The 20,669-nt window shown below is 51.1% G+C and overlaps 1 protein-coding gene across 1 annotated transcript in view; it reads left to right on the forward strand.

The window, feature by feature from the left end:
* GALNT18 (polypeptide N-acetylgalactosaminyltransferase 18) overlaps positions 1 to 20,669 on the forward strand; it is a 353,583-nt gene that overhangs the window by 182,602 nt on the left and 150,312 nt on the right. The window contains exon 3 of the mRNA XM_022555677.3: positions 605 to 771. Coding sequence (XP_022411385.1) covers positions 605 to 771 — 167 coding nt within the window. The remainder of the gene's footprint in view (positions 1 to 604; positions 772 to 20,669) is intronic.

Consider the following 20,669-nt stretch of genomic DNA (forward strand, 5'->3'; position numbering starts at 1 on the left):
TTGGAAGTGTCCTTCCAGTCCTCTAGTGTGTTGAGCCTCTGACTCTGGCTTCAACCTTTTCTGGAGGCTGAATCCCTGAGATAAGTGAGAGGTGGGAGAGGCCCCAGGCAGTGTGATTTCTGGAATGAGGCAGAGTGGATTCTGGCAGTAGGAGCCTCTGGAAGGAGACATATTTTTCTCCTGAGGCAGGTCATCTAAGGTCTGGCCTCACTTAAGTACTGGATGCCATTTTGGAAAAACTAAGACTTTCATTGGTTGCATTTCCCATCCTCCTGGATTTAGAAATATGGAGTCATTCTTCCAATAAACACTCAGTGATTGCCTGCCGGGTTCCGGGCCCTGCACTAACGGTACAACTGTTCAGCTGGGGGAGTCACTGACAAATTCAGACTCTGTAGTGGGGCAAACTGGTTTCAGTGGTTGAGGGCCTGTCTGCTGTACACTTGGGGCTTATCTTAAGTATATCAAGAAAAAGACCCTGGGAAGAATCTGGACTCCCGAGTCCTCCAGCAAAGCTGGAGCCAAGACGTGGGCGGGCCAGCACCCGGGGTGACCCCAGCCAAGTCAGTGACAGATCTAAGTGCCCGGCTGCTCTTCTTTCCAGGTGCCGCAACCTCTCATTCCCCAGCAGCCTCCCAGAGGTGAGCATCGTGTTCATCTTTGTCAACGAAGCACTCTCCGTGCTGCTGCGCTCCATCCACTCAGCCATCGAGCGCACACCTCCGCACCTGCTCAAGGAGATCATCCTGGTGGATGACAACAGCAGTAATGGTGAGTGCCCGGCTCCCTGCCCCGTGCGGACGTCTGACCGGAGGGGCCAGCCTCTGTTCGGGGTTCTCACTTTCTTGAGGCTCTCCACGGCTCTTCCTTCTCTGGGATGTTGCCTCAGAGAGGAGAGATTCATGATGGTTATCGCTGTGGAAGGTTCACGCCACAGTTGCACCCTCTCCACACTCCAGAGGGGCCTGGTCCCCAGGCTTTCCCTCACTGGCTGTTAACTCTCTCCCCCAACATCTTAGTGCAGTATGATAAGATAAATAGCCATGACCTCTACCCCCTCCATGTACACAGTGAACATTTCCAGCGACTCTTTTCTGTGAAGCATCATTGCATTTTGCTGCATGCCTTGGCCTTTGCCTGGAAGCTTGTCCATTGGTGTTGGTGGTGATGATGGTGGAGGTGTTGATGGTGCCGGTGGTGGTGGCCATAGTGGTGTTGATGGTGGGGATGGTACAAGACGTACAATGCAACGACAGCAACAGAGCTGTTGAAAGTCTAACCTCTTTTCTGGACGCCCTGTTCCTCATTCCATCTGGCCCGAGCAAAGCCCCAGGTGGCCAGCAAGCCCTTGTTGAAGCCCTCACGTCACATCTCGCTTTCTCCGGCTACTACCAGCTACCTCTTTCCCTTGGTGCATATTCCGTGGCTTCTGATTCCTCCCACATATACCATCCCCATAATATTCTCCAAGCTTAGAGACCATGTATTGAGACAGTTTAAGAACCAGTGCTCTTGGGCTTCCCTGGTGGCGCAGTGGTTAAGAATCCGCCTGCCAATGCAGGGGACACGGGTTCGAGCCCTGGCCTGGGAAGATCCCACATGCCACAGAGCAGCGAAGCCCGTGCGCCACAACTACTGAGCCTGCGCTCTAGAGCTCGCGAGCCACAGCTACTGAAGCCCGCGTGGCTAGAGCCCATGATCTGCAACAAGAGAAGTCACCGCAATGAGAAGCCCACACACCGCAATGAAGAGTAGCCCCCACTTGCCACAACTAGAGAAAGCCCACGAGTAGCAACGAAGACCCACTGCAGACAAAAATAAATAAATAAAATAAATTAATTAATAAAAAAAAGGAGCCAGTGCTCTTGATAGGACCGTTAATATGAATGTTCTATGGATAATTCATGACTTTAAAAAATAGACCGCTGGGTCACAGGATCACAGAGTCACTGGGCTTGTGTTATCTTTAACGTTTTCTCTGATGTCAGGTAGTAAATTTCCCAGTGAGTCCGTTGCTGTAATGAGAAGTTCAGATGAGCAATTTGTGTTTTGTTATCAATTAAAGCTGAAACGTATCAGATAACTGAAATATTTTTAATCTTAATAAGCAAATTTTCTTTTTCATTTTATTATCATGTAGAAGCGAGTGTAGAAGCAATGCTATGAAGGGGATTTTAGAGCTTTCTGAAGGGCAGTGCTTATGAATCATTTAACTCTCATTGTTCCATGGACGTGAAGGAAGGAAAAGGCACCTAAGGGTGGCAGCGAATAGGCAGTGTAGTTTTAAAGGTGATGGTCTATTGTGAGGGAGACCTCGAGCAGCTACCTACCATCACCTTGATTGGGTCCAAGGAGTGGAGAAAGCTCCCATTCCCCAGTGGCTAACACCACAACAGCGTGACTAGGCTGCCCCTGTACCATACCTTGCTCTACCCGTGCCGGCTGGCCCCCTCACCTCTTACATTGTAAGGAGGCCAGGGATGGAAGAGCCATCCTTCCAAGGGTGATGGTATATTCCCCCAAGCAAGAGGCATCCCCAGGCTCCATCCTCACATCACAAAAGAAAGAACGAAGCATCAGTAAGAAGGAAATCTTTTTTGTTTCTTTTTTTTTTTTTTTTTTTTTTTTTTTTTGCGGGCCTCTCACTGTTGTGGCCTCTCCCGTTGTGGAGCACAGGCTCCGGACGCGCAGGCCCAGCGGCCATGGCTCACGGGCCCAGCCGCTCCGCGGCATGTGGGATCCTCCCGGACCGGGGCACGAACCCGTGTCCCCTGCATCGGCAGGCGAACTCTCAACCACTGCGCCACCAGGGAAGCCCGGAAGAAGGAACTCTTGAAGCTTTTCATTTCTTCCCCACGGTGAGAACTTTATCATGGCCTGAAGGAGGCCGTTTTGTCGTTCATTCGTGTGGGAAAGAGGGGAAAACTGAGACTGATTTTGAGAAATTTAGGTAAGGAAAGTGAGCCAGATATAGAGGGTTTCATATTTGAATTTAAACGGTTTGGACTTTATTTTGTAAATGGCGACAACCATGGAAGTTTTTGGTAAGAGGAGTGATGCAGTCAGGGCTGGGCAATGAAGAGCTTTGGCTGCGGTTTTTATTACCGTTGGGGGAGGGGCGTCCTGAAGAGGGAGCTGGGTGAGATGACAGTTGCAGCAGTACAGGCAAGAAATCAAGGGCTCTGGGGCAGTGGTGCATGTGGGGTTGAGGCCGAGGCATGAGCCTGAGAGATGCCATAAAGGAAGTGTCTACTGGGTCTCTTGACTAACAGGCTGTGGTCAGATGGGCCAGAAGAGGGCTGGTGAACGATGATTCAGCCTCAAGCCAGGGTGCCTCAGAGGATGATGGTCATTCCCCGGATGGGGGGCAAGAGGAGTATAGGATGGGTGCAGTGCTCCTCATCAGGGTTGGGCGGCTTTCAAAGCCAAAGCTCTGGGAGGTATTGCAGTGGTGGCACAGCATCTTGACTGTGCTGGTGGTTACACCAGGCTACACATGACAGAACTGCACAGAACTACATGCACACACCCAAATGAGTGCCTGTATTGCTGGAGAGACCTGGAGAAGCTTTTCCGTTGTGGCAACGTCAGTGTCCTCATTTTGATATCGTACTACGGTTGTGTAAGATGCTAATGTTGGGAGAGGCTGGATGAAGGGTGCATGGGACCTCCTTGTGTATTTCTGTGTACTTTCCTGTGAATCTGTAATTACTTCAAAATATAAAGCTAAAACAAACAAAAGCCTTTCCCAGAAGATTCTAACCCAGTAGGTTTGAGGTGGAATCTGGCCGTCTCTCCTTTTGAGAGCATTTTTGATGATTCTGTTGCGCAGCTCTGGTTGAGAACCTCTGGTTTAATGAATAGTATGCAGCATCGCTTTTGCACGTGTTGAGTTCCAGTGCATGGTTGAAGGGAAAGAACCCTGAACTCTGAAGTCATGGGTTCTGGGATCCTCTCACTGTGGATGAGTGACCAGGGAGACATCCCTCAACCCTCAGAGTTTTAGTTTCTTCTTCTGTAAAGGGGGATGGTAATCCTTCCTAGCTTGCCTCACCTTCCTGACCCGGTCAAGTGTGTGACCGTGAGTTGAGTGCTGTCAGCATCACCCCTCCCCAGCCCCAGCTCCAGTCCCGGGAGCCTGCCTCACAGCTGGCCAACTGCACAGCCGGAGCTTGAGAAGTAAACATGGGGATGTGGATTTGGAGTCTTGTACACAGAGCAGCCGAAGCCATTAGCTGGGAGGAGAGGGTAGCAAAGAGAAGAGGGGAGAACAAAAAAAAAAGAAGCCTGAGAAGGTACTGAGGTAAGGTGTTTAGGAGTTAGGAGGAAGAAGCTTAGCTGGTGAGAGACAGAGAGGGAAGAGCCAGGAGAACCTGGAGGACGACACAGACTCCTCGGACAAAGAGAATTTCAGGAACAAGTCATCTGTTTGCGTGAGCCCACAGACAGGTGGAAGGACACGCAGTCTGGGAAGAAGCCATTAGATTTGGAAGGTGCAGATCACAGAACCCTTGGTGGGCAGGGTTGGGGATGGGGCCACAGAAGCCAGATGAAGATGAAGAGCAGCCTGGAGATAGATGTTTCCATCAGGGATTTTGACTGTGAAGGAGAATCGGGAGCTAAGGCAGGAGCTGGAGCGAGGTTTTCTACCAATTAACCAGTCTCCAGTCATGACCCAGGATGACACACCACTCACACCTATACACACGCACACGCAATTGAAACAAAATTTTAAGAAACAGCAGTTATTCTTATATGTGCAAAGCACTCTGATATGTTCTGTTGTAGGTTGGTCTATGTTGGTTCTATTTTGTTCTATTGTATTGTGTTGTGTTGTAGTTCTCTCTTTTTTGAAAGGCGAGTTGTTCTCAAGACTCTGACTGCACACTGGTTCGCTTGGACAGCACTTAAGAAAGCAAGGAGGGTCGTGCCTTAGCTCTGGTCATTTAACTGGTCTGCGGAGGGGGTGCCTGAGTTCTCTGAGGCCATGGTGAGGACAGGGCTTCTGAGGAGGGAGGAGAGGATGGGACCCAGGGCACAGAAACCAGGGAAGAAAGGGCCGGTCTTTCTCCCACTGGGGAGGAGCAGATGGGGGAGTGGGGAGGTGGCTGGAGGCAAAGGGGGGTTGGCCCCTGTGTGGATGGGCTGGGGAGGCGACCAGGAATGGGGATCCCCGAGACCAGCCTGTACTGAGCTCTCAAGTGGGGTGGCAGAGACACTGAGACTGCAGCTCTTGGAGGAAGTGAGCCATCTCTAGCCTTAGCCTAGGGCTGCCTGAGGTCCCAGCCTGGCCGGGAAGGCGGCTCCTTGACAGGCTCCCTCTGGGGCATCAGCCCGCTCAGCACAGGACTTTCATTCATTTCACGTCAGGCCAACTCAGCTCGGCTAACAAACATTCCTAGGGTGCCCAGCCTGGGCCAAGGGTGTGGAGGGCGTGACGGCTCAGATCCACCCCTGCCATCAGGGAGTCATGGGGAAAAATGCAAAATGGGATGAAACTATTATAATAGGACTCGGTTTCCGGCCTCAGTTCTGCCATCTCCCGGCCATGGGTCTTTCGCTTTGGTTTTCTTTCATGCCCTGTGGGGACATCAGGCCTTGCCATGCCCTGTCTGCCCCACGGTCTCTGAAGATATACGGGGTAACGGTGGTGAATGTGCCGTATGCAGCAAGGTTGGAAGGGTGCCCTAAGGGTGAGTTATAATGAGAGAAATGAAAACAGTAAGAACAACAATAGTAATAATAGCTGCTGTGCAGCCCCTAAAGGCAGCCCTGGCTTTTTTTCCTCCCTAAAACAGTGCGCTCTGCTGGGAAGAGCGCAGAATTGGCATTAGGCCATCTATTCAGTTCCAGCTCTTTCTAGCTTCTTGCCAGATGTGTGTTCTTAACCTCTGTGAACCCTATTTTCCTTATCTATAGAATTGGGATGTATAATTCTTACCTCTGGGATTGTGTGGAGTCTTGAATGAGATAACGCATGATGGAAGGGACTCTGGTGTTTAAAACTCTAAATGAAGCCGGCTGTCTTCCAGGCGGCTGCCACAGGCTCTGTGTGTGCGGGTGCCTCGTGTTCCCCAAATCCCCCCGACTGCCGGCACGTTTGCTTTGGGGTGAGGCCTGTGTTTTCACAAACATAAAAAAGGGGCAGTTAATCACTGCTTTCTTCATCCAAGCTGCTCGAGACCTTTATCTCCGCCTCAGAAGCCAAGGACTGAAGGCTCTGCAGATGGTCCTTGGGTAGGACTCTGAGTCTCGGTCCTTTGCCTCCTTAGCAATTTCCTAAACAAGCTCCACTCTTTCAGGGGCTGGCGCCTGTGTAGGATACCGTCACTCTGCTAAAGTGGTCTCAAACTCTCATGTGTGATCTTGATTAAAAATAAGGAGAGTCATGCCAGGTACGTTCTTGCCTCAGGACATTTGCACTTGCTTCCCCCGCCTCTTGGAATGCTCTTACCCTCTGATATCTGTTCCTTTGCCTCTTCAGGCCTTTGTTCAAATGTTGCAAATGGCGCCTTGTTAAAATGGCAGCCCTGACCCCGTCCCTCTTCATCCCTTCCATGCTTCTTTTCCTCAACAGTATCTGTCGCCTTCTGATATACTGTACTCACTTGGTTACTCTCCCTTATTTTTTGTACATTTTCCCTCCAGCAGTGTGTAAGTTCCATGAAGACAGGGACATTTGTCTTGTTCATTGCTGTACCTCCAGCACCTAGAATAGTGCCTGGTTCTTGTAGTTGTTCAATAAATATTGATTCAATGAAAGTATTCATGTTGATTCTGCAGGTCTGGGACAAGGCCTGGAATCAGCATTTTAATAAGCTTCCCAGAGCATTCTGATGCAACGGGACATTCTCTGGGAATCACAGTTCTAATTGTTGTCCCCCGTTGTCCAGCGTGCTGCAGCTGAGGACTGCGGGGCAGCAGGCACTTAAGCGCCCTCAGGGCTGGCCTCGGCAGCAGGCACTGCTGGGTGGAGTGTTTCTTCCTGGGGCGGGGCCCTTGAGACCTCTCTGCTGTATCCCAGGGAGATGGCATGAAAGGGGAAGGAATGCAGAGCAGAAGGGGAGCTTCTCTTAGGGTTACCCCAACGTGGCCTGAACTCAGGTCCTATGCATGGAGTCAGATGACCGACCTGAGCCTCCTCCTCCCTTCTCTGTTACCCAGCCTCTTCCTGACAATGGCAGCCAGGCTGCCCGCCCTGCCACTCGGAGACAAAGTCTCCCCTCGCTGGCTCCTCTTTGTTGTTATCTCAAGGCAATGGTGGGACCACGGCTCAGAGCCTCCTGATTTTAATTACCTTGCTTTTTGGAGAATCCCGGTGGGCCAGTGTCTTTAGCTGGGACTGAGTGATTCAACCTTTATGGACCTCCAGAGGGAGGGAAGCACCAGGATTTGCAGCTGACAGAGTCATCTCTGTCTTTGATTCTTGGCATTCATTTACTTATTCATTCATTCATTCATTCCCTCAACGGGTTTTTAATGGCCACATACTTTGCGCCACGTACTTTAGCTCACAGCTGAACACTTGCCTCACCAACTCCACCCATATTGTGAATACTCTCATATGACTCAGGTATTCCAGTACCTGGCCCAGAGCAGGTGCTCAATGAACATGAGCCCTTTCAGGCGTCCTCACTAGCTGTCCCAGAGTCACCCCATCCCACAATCCAGCCACCCCCACTTGCTTTGCTGTATTCAGTTTCTCTGTTTCCTTTCTTAACTCACGTCCTCTTTTGATAACCTTAAAAAAAGTCATGCACTTGGGCTTCCCTGGTGGCGCAGTGGTTGAGAGTCTGCCTGCCGATGCAGGGGACACGGGTTCGCGCCCTGGTCCGGGAAGATCCCACATGCCGCAGAGCGGCTGGGCCCGTGAGCCATGGCCGCTGAGCCTGTGCGTCCGGATCCTGTGCTCCGCAATGGGAGAGGCCGCAACAGTGAGAGGCCCGCGTACTGCAAAAAAAAAACAAAAAAAAACATGCACTCTTCTTTCACGCTACTTGAAATTTCAAAAATGAACCTGAATTTGGTGACTAAAAGCACATCAAAGCAATGGTGATATCAAATATTCCTTTAAGCATCTCATTCCCTGGAGATTTTGATCAGCGCTTGGTTGGCAGTCACTTGCCCAGCCTACACCAGCGTGATGCTTGTCTTCTTCTGTTGCCTTCCAACAAGAGAGTGGCCAGTTCCCAGTGCCTTGCACGCTTCAAGCTGGGATTGAACCGTCTCTCTCCTGGGCAGTGGATATCCTTCCCCCAGGGATCCAGCCTTCTCACTGGCCACGTTTGCTCAAAGCTTTCCATGTCTTTCGGCAGGAGGAGGCTTAGAAGTAAGCAGGCCTTGAGAGACAGGCCAAACGGAGCTGTCCCTCTGCCAACACGGTGTCAGGAGGCAGACAGACTGCCAGGCAAGCCCCGGGTGGCTCTCCGGTGGGGGGGACTGAGCACCCACATCAGGCAGAGACTTGCCAGGGCCCCGCAGTCTGTAAGCAACAGAGCCAGGATGGGACCTCAGGTCTCCTGACTCCCGCCAAGGCTCGCCCCTCTCCACTCCATGCTGTGCCCCTGCTTGGTACAGTGGCCAGTCTTCCTATTGTCTGCACCGTATGTCCACGTGGTAGCCTGCAGCCAGGCCCCTCAGGTTTGCTCGTGGTGACTCTGGGACATTTACCCTGCTTAGCTGTCTTCTGGGAATGACACTCGTCCCACACCTCCAGCCCCTTTGCCCAGCTCCAAGCTTCAGAGTCTGCTCAGGATCAGAAAAAGTCTTGAGTCACTCTGCACTACTCCCCCGCCAGCTGGATCACATATGTGCCAGAGATTATTCTAAGTACTTTATATAAATTAATCGGCTCTCTGTGGCAACGGTAAGAACCATGATTAATGTCATCTTATATAACAAGGAAACAGGCACAGAGGAGAAAGGAACTTGTCCAAACACAGAGGTGGGATTTGAACCTAGGCTGTCTGGCTTCAGAGCCTACACCCTTGACTATTAAACAAGGCTGCCTCTGGTGCACCGTGGGTCTCTGACTCCAAAAGATTTCCTTGAATTTTGTCCTCATTCTCTTACCTCTGTGCACTCCTCAGAGAGAGATGTTGGGCAGCAGGGCCAGAGAAGGAAGGGACAAAGAAGGCACTGAAGAGAAAAATGTGGCTGTCTCCTCAGCTGGAGCTCTGCCCGGGGCTTCGTAAGAAGGAGGGATGCATTGCACAGAGGCTCCTAGGCACGGAGTTGAGTGGAAATCGTACAATTGGCAACCATGCTTTAGGTCACCTTGTGAGAGGGGGACAGCTTCCTATTTCCTTTGAAATAGGGGGAAGTTGATATGCTTGTGTGTGTGCACACGTGTGTGCATGTGAACACGTGGCTGAGTAGATATATGAACCTGTGAGTGTGCACTTATGTGTGTGAGCACGTGTAAGCCCCGTGAACGAGCATGTATGCACCTGGTGTGTTAGTCCATTCAGGCTACTGTAACAAAATACCACTGACTAGGTAGCTTAAACAGTAGAGGTTTACTTCTCACGTTCTGGGGGCTGGGAAGTCCAAGATCAAGGTGCTAGCAAATTCGGTGTCCGATGAGAGACTGCTTCCTGGCTCATAGACAGCTGCCTTCTCTCTGTGTCCTCACATGGCCTTTCCTTGGTGCCTGGGTGTGGAGAGAGAGTGAGCTCCAGTGTCTCCTCCTCTTTTTACAAGGGCACTAATCCCATCATGGGGGCTCCACCCCCATGACCTCATCTAAACCTAGTTACCTTCCAAAGGCCCCACCTTCAAATACCGTCACCTTGGGGATTAGGACTTGAATGTATGAATTTGGGGGCACACACATTCAGTCCATAACACTGGGCTTGTGTGTGCTTGTGTGAGCCGTGGTGTGCAAGTCCCCATTAACTGTGGTTCAGCCCCTTCCACCACTACCTGGAGCACCTTCACAATCCTGCTGAATGACAAGTAACCACACAACTGTGAATCATTGTTATTTTTAATTGTTGGTAAGAAAATCACAGTGTAGTGACGAAATAGAATCCGAGCTCCCAGCTTGCTTGCCACCAGCTGCTGGGTCCCCCTCCACTCCTTGCAAAGCCCCCATCGTCCCTTGGCCCAGAGCCTGCCTAATCATTGTTTAATGTTTCAAAGATGCTGTCCTACACAAGAGATACTCATTCCAGGCTGTAAAAATACCAGCAGCTTTGCATGCAGCTGGAATAATTGCAAAAATAAGAAAAGCAGAGGAAAAGTATGGTCTGACAGTATTGTGCTTTATGGAGCTTAAAAGAACCCCATATAGCTAATCTAATTACCACTAAGACTCAGGCAGCTTAAAGGTGTTTATACAGCCAGGCACATGGGCTGTCAGCCTGCTCAGCAGAAGGCTTCTTATCACCACCCACCCCTGTGCCTTTGACCAGTGTGACTTCTGGGGCCCACCCACACGCCCGGGAGAGGGTACCCAGCAACCTTGAGACAGAGGCAACCGGTCCTGAACTCTGCAGGAGCCCTGGAGGCTGTCACTTTTGCTCTGTACTGCCTGGGGCTGCCTCTCACTGACAGATCCATCGTTCATCACCGCCCTGAGAGGTACTCTTGCCGTGGCCGCAGATTCGTGTCCTAGCATGTTGTCCGGCAGCACTCTCCCGAGGACCTGGCTTGCATGACTCGAGCTCCTGGCTGCTCTGGGCAGCAACTGGCCACCTCTCCCTGCCCACTCAAGCCCTGACCCTAGGGCTGAGCCTGCTTTGCCCAGTGACTGTGCGGGGAGAAGGGAATCAGATGAGCATCTCTGACAGATTCCATCATGTCAGTTTCCGAACAAACCCCACATGGTTCTGCAGGTTACGCCCTTCACCAGGGCACCCAGCTGAAGAGGCAGCCGTTCCCTGCTGGGACGGAGCCTTGCTCTGACACTCTTAGGCCCCTGGCTCTTCATCTAGTCCTGGCTAACCCTCTTCCTTGAGAGGCTGGACCCTGCTCCCTGTACTACCAGGCTGGTGTCCTGCTCCCCTGGTTTGACCCATCTGCCTTCCTGCATCTGGGGGCTGGGACCTCCCACTGATAGGCTCCTCCCCGTGAAAAGAGCATCCTTAGTCAGTGATGCCTAGGCGTGCCCGGCCCCTGGGGACACTGCCTCTTTGTGGGCCTGCCCCAGAGCACAGTCAGTTTCTCCAGCTCTAACCTGTGTGATGCCAGTCTCCTCTCTGTTGAGGTCCCGGCATGCCACACAACCGAGCCTGCCTGAGTCTGGCAAAGGTGTGGGTGGTTCATCACCCTTTTGTGCGCCTTTACCAGTAAAGGAAACTGACTTCGGGAACCAGGATCTCCTCAACATACTTCCCTGCCAACGGAGAACAACCCCAGGACGGTAAAGGGCCTGCCTTCTCCGGAGCTCATGAGACCCCTGGAAGCAGTCTGCAGCAAGGGAACTTTGGACCATTTTGCTTTACAGACTAGCCAAGGTGACCAGTATTTGGTTAAGAAAGCCAGCAGGAACCAAATACCAAAAGGCCCTCTTCCTCTGGTCAGCTGTGGGACCATCTGTCGATGGGGAAATTCCCGGAGCTGGAGCCTTAAGCAGCGTGGGAGGAACCAGGAGAGGTGTCTGCTGCCCTCGGGTCAGGGGCCTTGCTGCCAGCAGCTGGGGGACATACTGGCCCAGCCCCAGTGCAGCCAGCAGGAGAGGTCTCCTTGTCCACCCTTGGCCCTCAGCCTATCTTGCTCAGCAGCTTGGAAAGATGAACTGTTCCTGACGGTGGAAGCAGAGCTGGAGCAGCTTGAAAAGACAAACTGGTCCTGACGATGGAAGCAGAGCTGACCGCCGGGCAGTGCTGTCAGCTGACATCCCCCTCTGCTTCCCCAATACTGAAAAGTGCTCAAAACCCAGCCAATCATATAATTCCTACTGATATCAAATCTTTGGAGTATGGGATGCCTTCTGGTGGGACTGATTTCCTGAAAGGCTACCCCAAACCACACAGTGACCCAGGTGTCCTCCAGCAGCTCCAGGGCCTGTGTGCTCAGCAAGAACAGGGGCGTGTGGACAAGAGTTGGCACCTGCAACCACTCCAGCTGCCTGCTGCCCAGATCTGTCCTGCAAATTAGCCTCCAGAGCTCATGGGAGACTAGCACTCCCCTGGTTGGATGTTGCGGTGGGAGGTTGTGCTGGAGATAACGTTGGGGAGTGGGGGAAGCCAGTATAATTGACTGGGGCCTGAGAGTTCTAGAGCAGGTGTGGACCCACTGCAGTGGAGGAGGGGGCGGGGTTGTTTGTTTTTGATTGCCAGGACCCTAATCTACTCCCAGGGCCCTAATCTACTCTCAGGGCCCTAATCTACTCCCAGGGACTATAAATTGGGCAACCACTCCATTTTTTTGTTTTTTTAGAGACTGCCTTGCTTGTTTGCTCAGGCCCACAGGGGCTTATGCCTCTTCTGCTCCTAAAGTCATTCACATGCATTCATTCAACAAACCAAGCACCAGGTTCTAAGCTTGGCCCAGGGGAGGCAGTGGTGAACCAGATGTGGTTCCTGCCTCAGATAAGATTTAGACCGAGGACAACGGCAGGCAGTGGACAGACTCTATGGCTCTCCTTTGTCACAGATGCAAAAATGAGATGCCTCGATTCTAGTTGTTTTTAAAAGCCCGTATCTCAGGAGCTCAAGATGTAAGTAGAATTTTAGGGAAAGAGGCTCTTGAACAGAAAGAAACCAGGCGGATGTCAAATCAGTGAGCAAGAAAGCTATGTCGAGCAGCTGCTACTGGAAGGCTGGTTTTTACTAGGCAGCCCGAGGTTGCCTCTTGACCCCGCCTGTACTGCTGGAGTGGGGGCTTGATTTTCATCTAACCAAGGAGGGCATCGCCTGGGTACCAGTATATGTGGCTCCGTTGGTTTGTTCCTCCCTGGCCCCTGTACTGCAACTTCCAGGGGCTTCCCCTGGCTTAGGTGCGTCTCCTCTGAGCACCTGACCTACTGTTGGGAGTGGGTGCCCTGATTCACTTTGCAGGTCCCTCACACCTAGATGAGCTTCCCTTATGGGGCAGTGGGCAGCTTGAAGCAGGCTGTAATGTAAATGTAGCCCTAAAATGTAGTCCAAGCTCCTCATTTTCCTGGAGGGAAAACTGAGATCCAAAGAGGTTAAATGAGTTTCCCAACGTCACACATCTGATTAACAGCAGAGCCAGAGAGCGACCCTGCTCCAGTGCTTTGCTAACCGTACTCACTCGTTCATTCAACAAATGTTCACAGAGTGTGAGGCATCGCACTCAGCATCAATGATCCAAGGACGGAGAAACACTTTCTACTCCCAGAGAGCTCGCAGCCTAGCACAGCTGATAAACTACAGACGAATAGCCATTACACACAATGTAAGAAGATAAGTGCCACCAGCCACAGTGCTGGGGAAACCCAGGGGGAGGTCTCAGTCATTCTGGGAGGGCTTCCTGGAAGAGCTGGCTTTTGAGCTGGGCCTTGGGGATTGAATGGGATTGGGATATGGATATGAGGGTGGAGAAAAGAAGCTGCCTCCGTTTTTGTGTCTTTCTAGTTGGATTTTAGGGTGTCAGCATGATCATGTATTGGTCACCTGTTGCGTTCCAGGCACTGTGCTAGGCATTTGTACACACTGTCTTCTTTAATTTTTCCAATATTTCTCCCCATTTTATAGATGAGGAAACTGAGACTCAGCAGTTATTTAGCCCTGAATAGAGGCTTCTTCTTTGATTCCTTCTTCTCTCTTTCCCACAAGGCTTCACCCAGTGACTTGTGCTCCACCAGGACTCTAATGACTCATCAGGGACTCTGATGATTGAATGAAAATGGAGACAGAGAGATGGGGGTAGAGAGTTTGCAAAGCCATAGGGAAGGCAGCATCCCCCTTCCTTGGACAACATGGTGCTAAGCACAGAGCTATTTAGGATTTCTGTCATCAGAATAAATTTCTTCCCCCTGCATATATACACCCCACCCCCAGGCTGGTAGATTCTTAGCCTAGGCAAACACAAGAGCTACCATTTGTTTCTAAGCATCTTTGATGTGTTGCTTTGCTTAACCCTAAAAACCACTGTATGAGGTAGGTATCATTATTATCATGTTCATTTCACAGATGAGAGCACTGAGGCTTGGAAAAGCTACAGGTTACACAGCTGAGAAAGGACCAACATTTGAACCCAAGTTGGATCTGGCTGTAGAGCCTGAGCACTTAACCTTGTCACTATATTCAGGGGTCTAAACTCAGTTACCTACCAGGGCTAGACAGATAATGTGAATGGCAGAGGTGAGGCAATGAGGACTGGTGGGGACTGCGGTGAACAGGAGAATGAGCCCAGGTTCATCCCAGACGGGCAGCTAATGCTGGCTCCAGCCTATTCCTAGCCTGCAAGACTTGCTGACCTTTTTCAAGTTGGAAATCACACTTTTATGTTTGGTGGGCTGAATAAGCCACATGGGCAGGCCAGATATGGTCATGGTCTGCCTGTCTGCAGCCTCTATCAGATGGACTCCCAGTGTGCAAAATAGAAACTTCTCTGGAGATGCTGTTTATCTCAGACATCCTTGGTGAAAACTTCTCCATCTCACACTCTCTCCCTCTTGTGCTTGCTGGTTCCCACATCTCAGAAAGCCACCAGTCTAGACAGGCTTTGTGCAGCTTCCCTTCACTGTGGGCACAAGTTGAGACATTCACAATGCACAGGCCACACGGTTTAGTTTCATTGATTCAGGGAGGCCCCTTTTGGGCTGATGGATCCTTTTGGAAAAGCACATAGTCATGCAATCAAGGTGTAGATTTTGTTCCTAGGTTGTGGACTCGGATGCCATTCTTGGTGACATCCTTGCATCTTGAGATCTTGGAAGCAACTTGTATCAGGTACCCTGGGCCAGGCCAGTAGTGAGAGAGGGGAGTGACCAGCACCCGGGAAGCTGACCAGGCTGCAGAGGAGACAGACAGTGTGACAGTCACTTGGAGAGTGTGTCAGTCTGATCAGGCTCGTCTCAGCAGGACTCTCTCAGGGGCAGGAAGTGGGGGAGGGAACTGGGGAGGGAGGCAGGAGCTCAGGCCTTCCCGTGGGCCAACTTGGGTGTCGGTAGCTGTGATGTGGATGTGCCATGGCTCACGAGCACTGACCGGCTTGCCTAATTCTCTTCCGCTGCATCACCTCCATTTCTTTCACTGCCGGTGACCTGCAACCCTGAGGGACTGTCTTGGAGTGTGTTTGTGGTCCTGTGCTTGATGCTCTTCTGGTTGCCATGTGGGAGTGAATAACCACGGCATTTCAAAGCTGAATAAGACCCAGGAAAAAACCTACACCTCATGTTTCTCTCATCTGGGGAAAGAAGTGTGAATTGGAACTTTACAAACCCAAATCTTTAAACTCTTCCTGACCCAGTGAATTTGAAGAGCGACAGAAATGAATTAGAAATTAGATCAGGGGTCAGCATTTCCATGGGTTCTGAACCAAATGGAGATTAAAAAGAGTATGTCCAGCAGGGTTAATGGTGAAGGCAAGCTTCCTGCCTGGGCAGAGTGTCCTGACCTGGGTCTCAGAGGGGATTGATCGAAGGATCCTGTGGATGAGATCAGGAGGTCCAGAGAGAGTTCTCTACCCAGACAATGGGAAGGAATTAACTTGTCACCAGCTGACACTCACAGATGCGACAGAAAATGCCAGCATCGCAGGGTGGATTTAATGTCAGGCCGCCCAGTGGAGCCATCGCATCCCACATCTGCCCTATGGTGCTTAGATGCTGAAGAAAGGAACACTGTCCCCGCTTTGAAAGAGGTTTCTGGCTAAGTCCTGTGGACCGAGTATGTCTGCAAGCTTGTCTGTGTTGTCAAATTTCATTTGGCTTAAACATGAGAACTAATGCAGAGAATCAAAGAAAACAAGATTTTTTGCTGAGTGTTCCTGACCCGGGCTGCTCAGGCATGAGGCTGAGGCATTGCCTGAAGTGATTGCATTTTCTCTGAAAAGAACATTCACGGTTGTTGTTTAATCTTTGTGGAGTGAGTTCCCATGATCTTAGGTGCCCAGTTGCTGTCCTCTGTACCTACATGCTCCACATTCCTACATACTATACATCAGGCCAGCAGTAGGTGAGGTTGCTGCTCCCTGAATTCCTGAATTCTGCAGGGCAGGAAAAATCAATCCCATCCTCTCACTTCCCACTTGGGCTCCTATATTATGCCAGGTACACCCATGGGGGAGGGAGGGAGGGAGGGAGGGAGGGAAAGGGGGGCGGGAGAGAAGAGAGAGAGGTGGGGTTGTTGTGTAGATGAATTGATGAATGGGTGGTGGGTGGATGCACAGGTGGGTGAGTGGAAGGTGGATGGATGGATGGATGGATAGAATTAATCTTTTCCATTTTATGGCATAGGTATTTTATGCCCATTTTAGAGCTGAAGGAATTGAGAGTCAGAGGACATAGTGAATCACCAAAGTTCTCGCTGCAAGATGGTGGCAGGACTGGGGCTTGAGCCCACATTTCTCAGCTCCAAGTTCCATGTGTCCCTCTTCTCTTTTCCTGTGTTGCCCACTAGGCTTTTTTTTTTTTCTTTTAACTGCCTGCCTTGTACCTAGAGATGGACCCACATGGGCTTGGACCAACTGCTTATACAAACAGGTGGCCAGAAGGAGATTCTTTTTTTTTTTTTATTCAGCGAATATTATTGATCACTGTGTAGGCAGAGTTCCAACATGGAGCCCCAAGACTACTGGCCCCTGGTGCGCACTCACGTCTTCTAGTTATTCAGTCAAACACTCGTCTGGGTACTGCTGTGAAGGAATTTTGCTGATGTAATTAAGGTCCCCAACCAGTTTGGTGGGCCTGACCTAATTATGTGAGCTCTTTAAAAGCAGAGCTCCCTGTGGCTGGTTGCAGAAAGGGGAGTCACAGAGATGCCCTCTGGAGGCCTGAAAGAAAGCCAACATCTGTGCTGTGCACTGCCTGTGGGGGCCATGTTGGGGGGAACTGCAGGTGGCTTCTCATTGCTGAGAGTGGCCCTGGCTGGCAGCTAGCAGGACAGGGACTTCAGTCCTACAACCACAGGGAAATGAATTGTGACAACAACCAGTAAGGCTGGAGGAGGACCCTGAGGCCCAGATGAACACTGCAGTGCTGGCCAACACCTTGATTTTAAACCAGTGAAACCCTGAGCAGAGAATCCAGCCACACCACACATGAACTTATGACCCACAGAAACTGTGAGATCATAAATTTGTGTTGTTTTGAGCTTCTGTTTTATGGTATTTCATTATGTAGCAGCAACAGAAGACTAACACAGTCACCTACAATGTGCCAGCCAGTGTGCTAACCGCAGGGAATGTGAGACTGGCTTGATTTCTGCCCTCATGGAGCTCACAGTCTGCGGTGGGAGATAGACAAGAAACAAATGAAATGATTACAGAGCATATAAATGCCATGAAGTACGTAAACAGGATGTTATGAAGTAAATCAGTGTGGGAGGGGGACATGGTTCAGGTTAGATGATTAGAGATGGCCCCTCTGAGCTGAGCATAAAAGGATGAGAAGGAGTCAGCCACATGAAGAGCCATGGAAAGTGTTCCAGGCACAGGGAACAGCACATGCAAAGACCCTGAGGTGGGAGAGAGCCTGACATTCTCAGAGTCAGAAGGAGGCAGATGTAGCTGGAGGGTGCTAAGGAACGGGGAGGATGGCTTGAGATGATGTTGAAGAATTAGTCAGGGACCTGGTCACATAAGACCTTGTAGACTGTTGCCCTCAGTGCCGTGGGCAACACTGGTGAGCTTTAAATGGGGGAGAGGTATGACCTAACTAATATTTTTGGAAGATCTCTCTGGCTAGTCTGTGGTGAAGTGTTTGGATATAGGTACGAATGGAAACAGGGAAATCATTTGGGAGGCTGTGGCAATACTTCAGACCAGAAATAATGATGATTTGGACTACGGTGACTGGAGAGATTGAGGAGAGGATGGATTTGAGATATATGGAGTTGGCCAAAATGTTTATATTTGGATTTGCTGGTGATTGGGTGTAGGGAGTGAAGGAGAGGAGAGGACCAAAGATGAAGTTCAGGTTTCTGGCTTGAGTGATGGGGTGAATGATGGTGCCACTTACTGAGATGGGAGGGCAGGAGAGGAGAGAAGAACAGGTTTGGGGAGAAAGACCAAGGGTTAAGGTTTGGCTATGCTGAATGTGAGATGCCTTTGAGACATCTGAGGGAAGATCTTAGGTAGTCATTTGGACGGAGAGGCACTGCTGAGCAGGGCCAATATCCCGGATCCAGGAGGCCAGGACCAGCTGACCTGGCCTGGTGGCAGACCAGCTCCATGCTCACTTCCTTGAAGAGTGGCAGAATACCCGGGTCTACACAGCAAGGCTTCAAAGACCCAGGGCTCAGGTTGCTGGAGCAGTCTTCCTTCCTGGACCCCCCTGCTCCCATGCCAAGCCCTGGGCGCAGCCACACACCCAGAGTGAGACATTCTGGGAAGGGGTGGCTCTGGTGTGAAGCTGACATTTCACAAGTGACTTCAGTTGTTCTGGGCTAGTAGTAAGGCACATTAAGTACCAAATTATGTAAACCTAAAACTGCCGTCTAATGTCGTTAAGAGACCTGAGGGAGCTCGGGAGGAGTGAACAAGGAATCGCCTGTAAGATGATCAAATCCCTGATTAAAATCATCTCCCAGGATCAATGGCCTCTAGAGAAAGTGGGGAACGCCTCTGAATCCTAATGGGGCATCCGCAACTCTAGAAGGATGTTTGGCTGGGCTGCCGCTTCCTTCTTCAGGGCTGCTCGGTGCAGGAGGGGCTGGTGTGGAAAGAGGTCCCACAGGGATCTGACCACTGGGCTCAGGGATGTAGCAGCAACCTACAGAGGGCCTAAGTCACATGTGGCAGGTTTGGCCCCAACTTCCCCAGCTTTGCCTTGGAGGGGCTGTTCCCCCAGGATCAGGCCCTGACACACGGATTCAATATGAAGTAGTTTATTGAGGAAGTTCAAGATATACCAGTAGGGTGAGGAGTTAAGAAAGGGAAGGGAAGCTACTAATAAGAGTATGTTATCAGGTCAAGCAGCACTGTGGGCGGTGGAGTTTAAACCTCCGGGGAAACTCCGGGAAATTGTGTAAAGCACATGCCTGAGAGTGATCAACCCTGAGAGGTGAGGGAGCTGGGGTATTTATAAGCCAGCTGCCTTTAGTCGTTGGTTCAGGGCTACTCTCAGGGGCTGTTAGTTTATAGCTCTTCAGCCCTCCGTGTGCTGGGGCAGAGCAGCCTTCTGCGGCTTTGAGTAAACCCCTGGGGTAAACATTCTGGCACTTAGATGTGAGGGTCAGAGGAGCACTTGAAAAGGATGAGTCTCTAAGGATACGGGTGGGGCATCCACAGCGTCTGCCACAAGGGCCATGATGCATGTATTTTGATACTTTTAAAAACTGCATTTCTAAAAGCTTGTGATATTGATTCTGTCCCAATCCTAACCCACCAAGCTGCAAGGCATGCTGGGACCTCTGCAGCAGGTTGAAGCCATCACCCAGGACAAGCAAGACCCTCTGAGGTGGACCTGCTGCCCATAGGCAGAGTCCACAGTGCCTCGAGACCTGGTCTCCCTTTCATTTTGTGTCTGTGTCTAGCGGGTCCCTCTGATGGACAGAGCACCTGCAGGAAGCTGTCACTTGGGGTTATATAGACTAACTCGGGCTGGGCTAGGGATCCGAGATCCCCACCTTCAGCAGTTTTGAAGCACAGTCCCAGCCGGGTCTGGGAGAAAAAGGATTGGGTGCAGTTTCTGGGAAAAACTTTGGCAAATTCTAGCAGGGGTCAGGCCCTAGCCAAGAAGGGTCAGGTCAGTTCCAAGAGTACAAACCAGAACACTGAGGTAGAACCACACTTGTAAGGTCTGTGTATGCTTGGGGGAAGCGGGAAGGAAGCTGCAGCTGAACTGGTACCAGGTATTGAGGGTGCTCCCTCGGCACCCCAGAGGCCAGGCTGAAGCTGTGGTTGGTGTCGTGGATGCTACTGGCGCCCCACCCAGATCCCCTTTACCGGCCAGTCTGCCTATCCCCCAGATGCTATGAGCGTTGGCAGCTGGCAGCTCAGAGCCTGCACCCTTCTTCTGGAAATTGCCTTCTCTGTTGAGAGCTGCCTCACCCAGAAGTACCTAGGAGATTATGCCCGTCCTCCGGGGATGGCCCAGAACTAGTGCCTGATTGATATGGGTGTCTAAAAACCCACCCCTCACCTCATGGGGGGATAACTCTGAGATGCCATCACGCTGCAGCGCTCCCTGAGAGCAGACTGAGCCTGGCCTGCCGCTGAATGCAGGTCTTTGCCCAGCTTCTTCCCCTGCCCTAACCTAGTTCCCTCACCCCCTTACGGGAATAGAGCTGGCACCTACTCAAGGATCCCCATCTCAGACTCTGCTTTTAGAGAACCTCGTCTAAGACTTCCAGATGTGTGAACTGTGGCAGCCGTACCAGGCCGGGTGGGCACGAGGTCTGCTAGAGAAGGGTGACCAACCCTCCCAGGGTGCCTGGGACTTTCCATGCTAAACCGGATCCTTCTGACCAACCAAGATGGTTGTTCACCCTATGGATCAGTGTCTCAATTGATCTATAGAGTGAAGTGAGTTCCCTTTGTGAGCCCAGAGCTGTATTAGACTCAATGGGGCCTAAAAGAAAACACAAAAACAT

The sequence above is a fragment of the Delphinapterus leucas genome, chromosome 7 (assembly GCF_059928025.1).
Source record: "Delphinapterus leucas isolate spDelLeu-1000000601 "Yukka" chromosome 7, BTC_Dleu_Yukka2, whole genome shotgun sequence".
In the NCBI taxonomy this organism is placed as follows: Eukaryota; Metazoa; Chordata; class Mammalia; order Artiodactyla; family Monodontidae; genus Delphinapterus; species Delphinapterus leucas.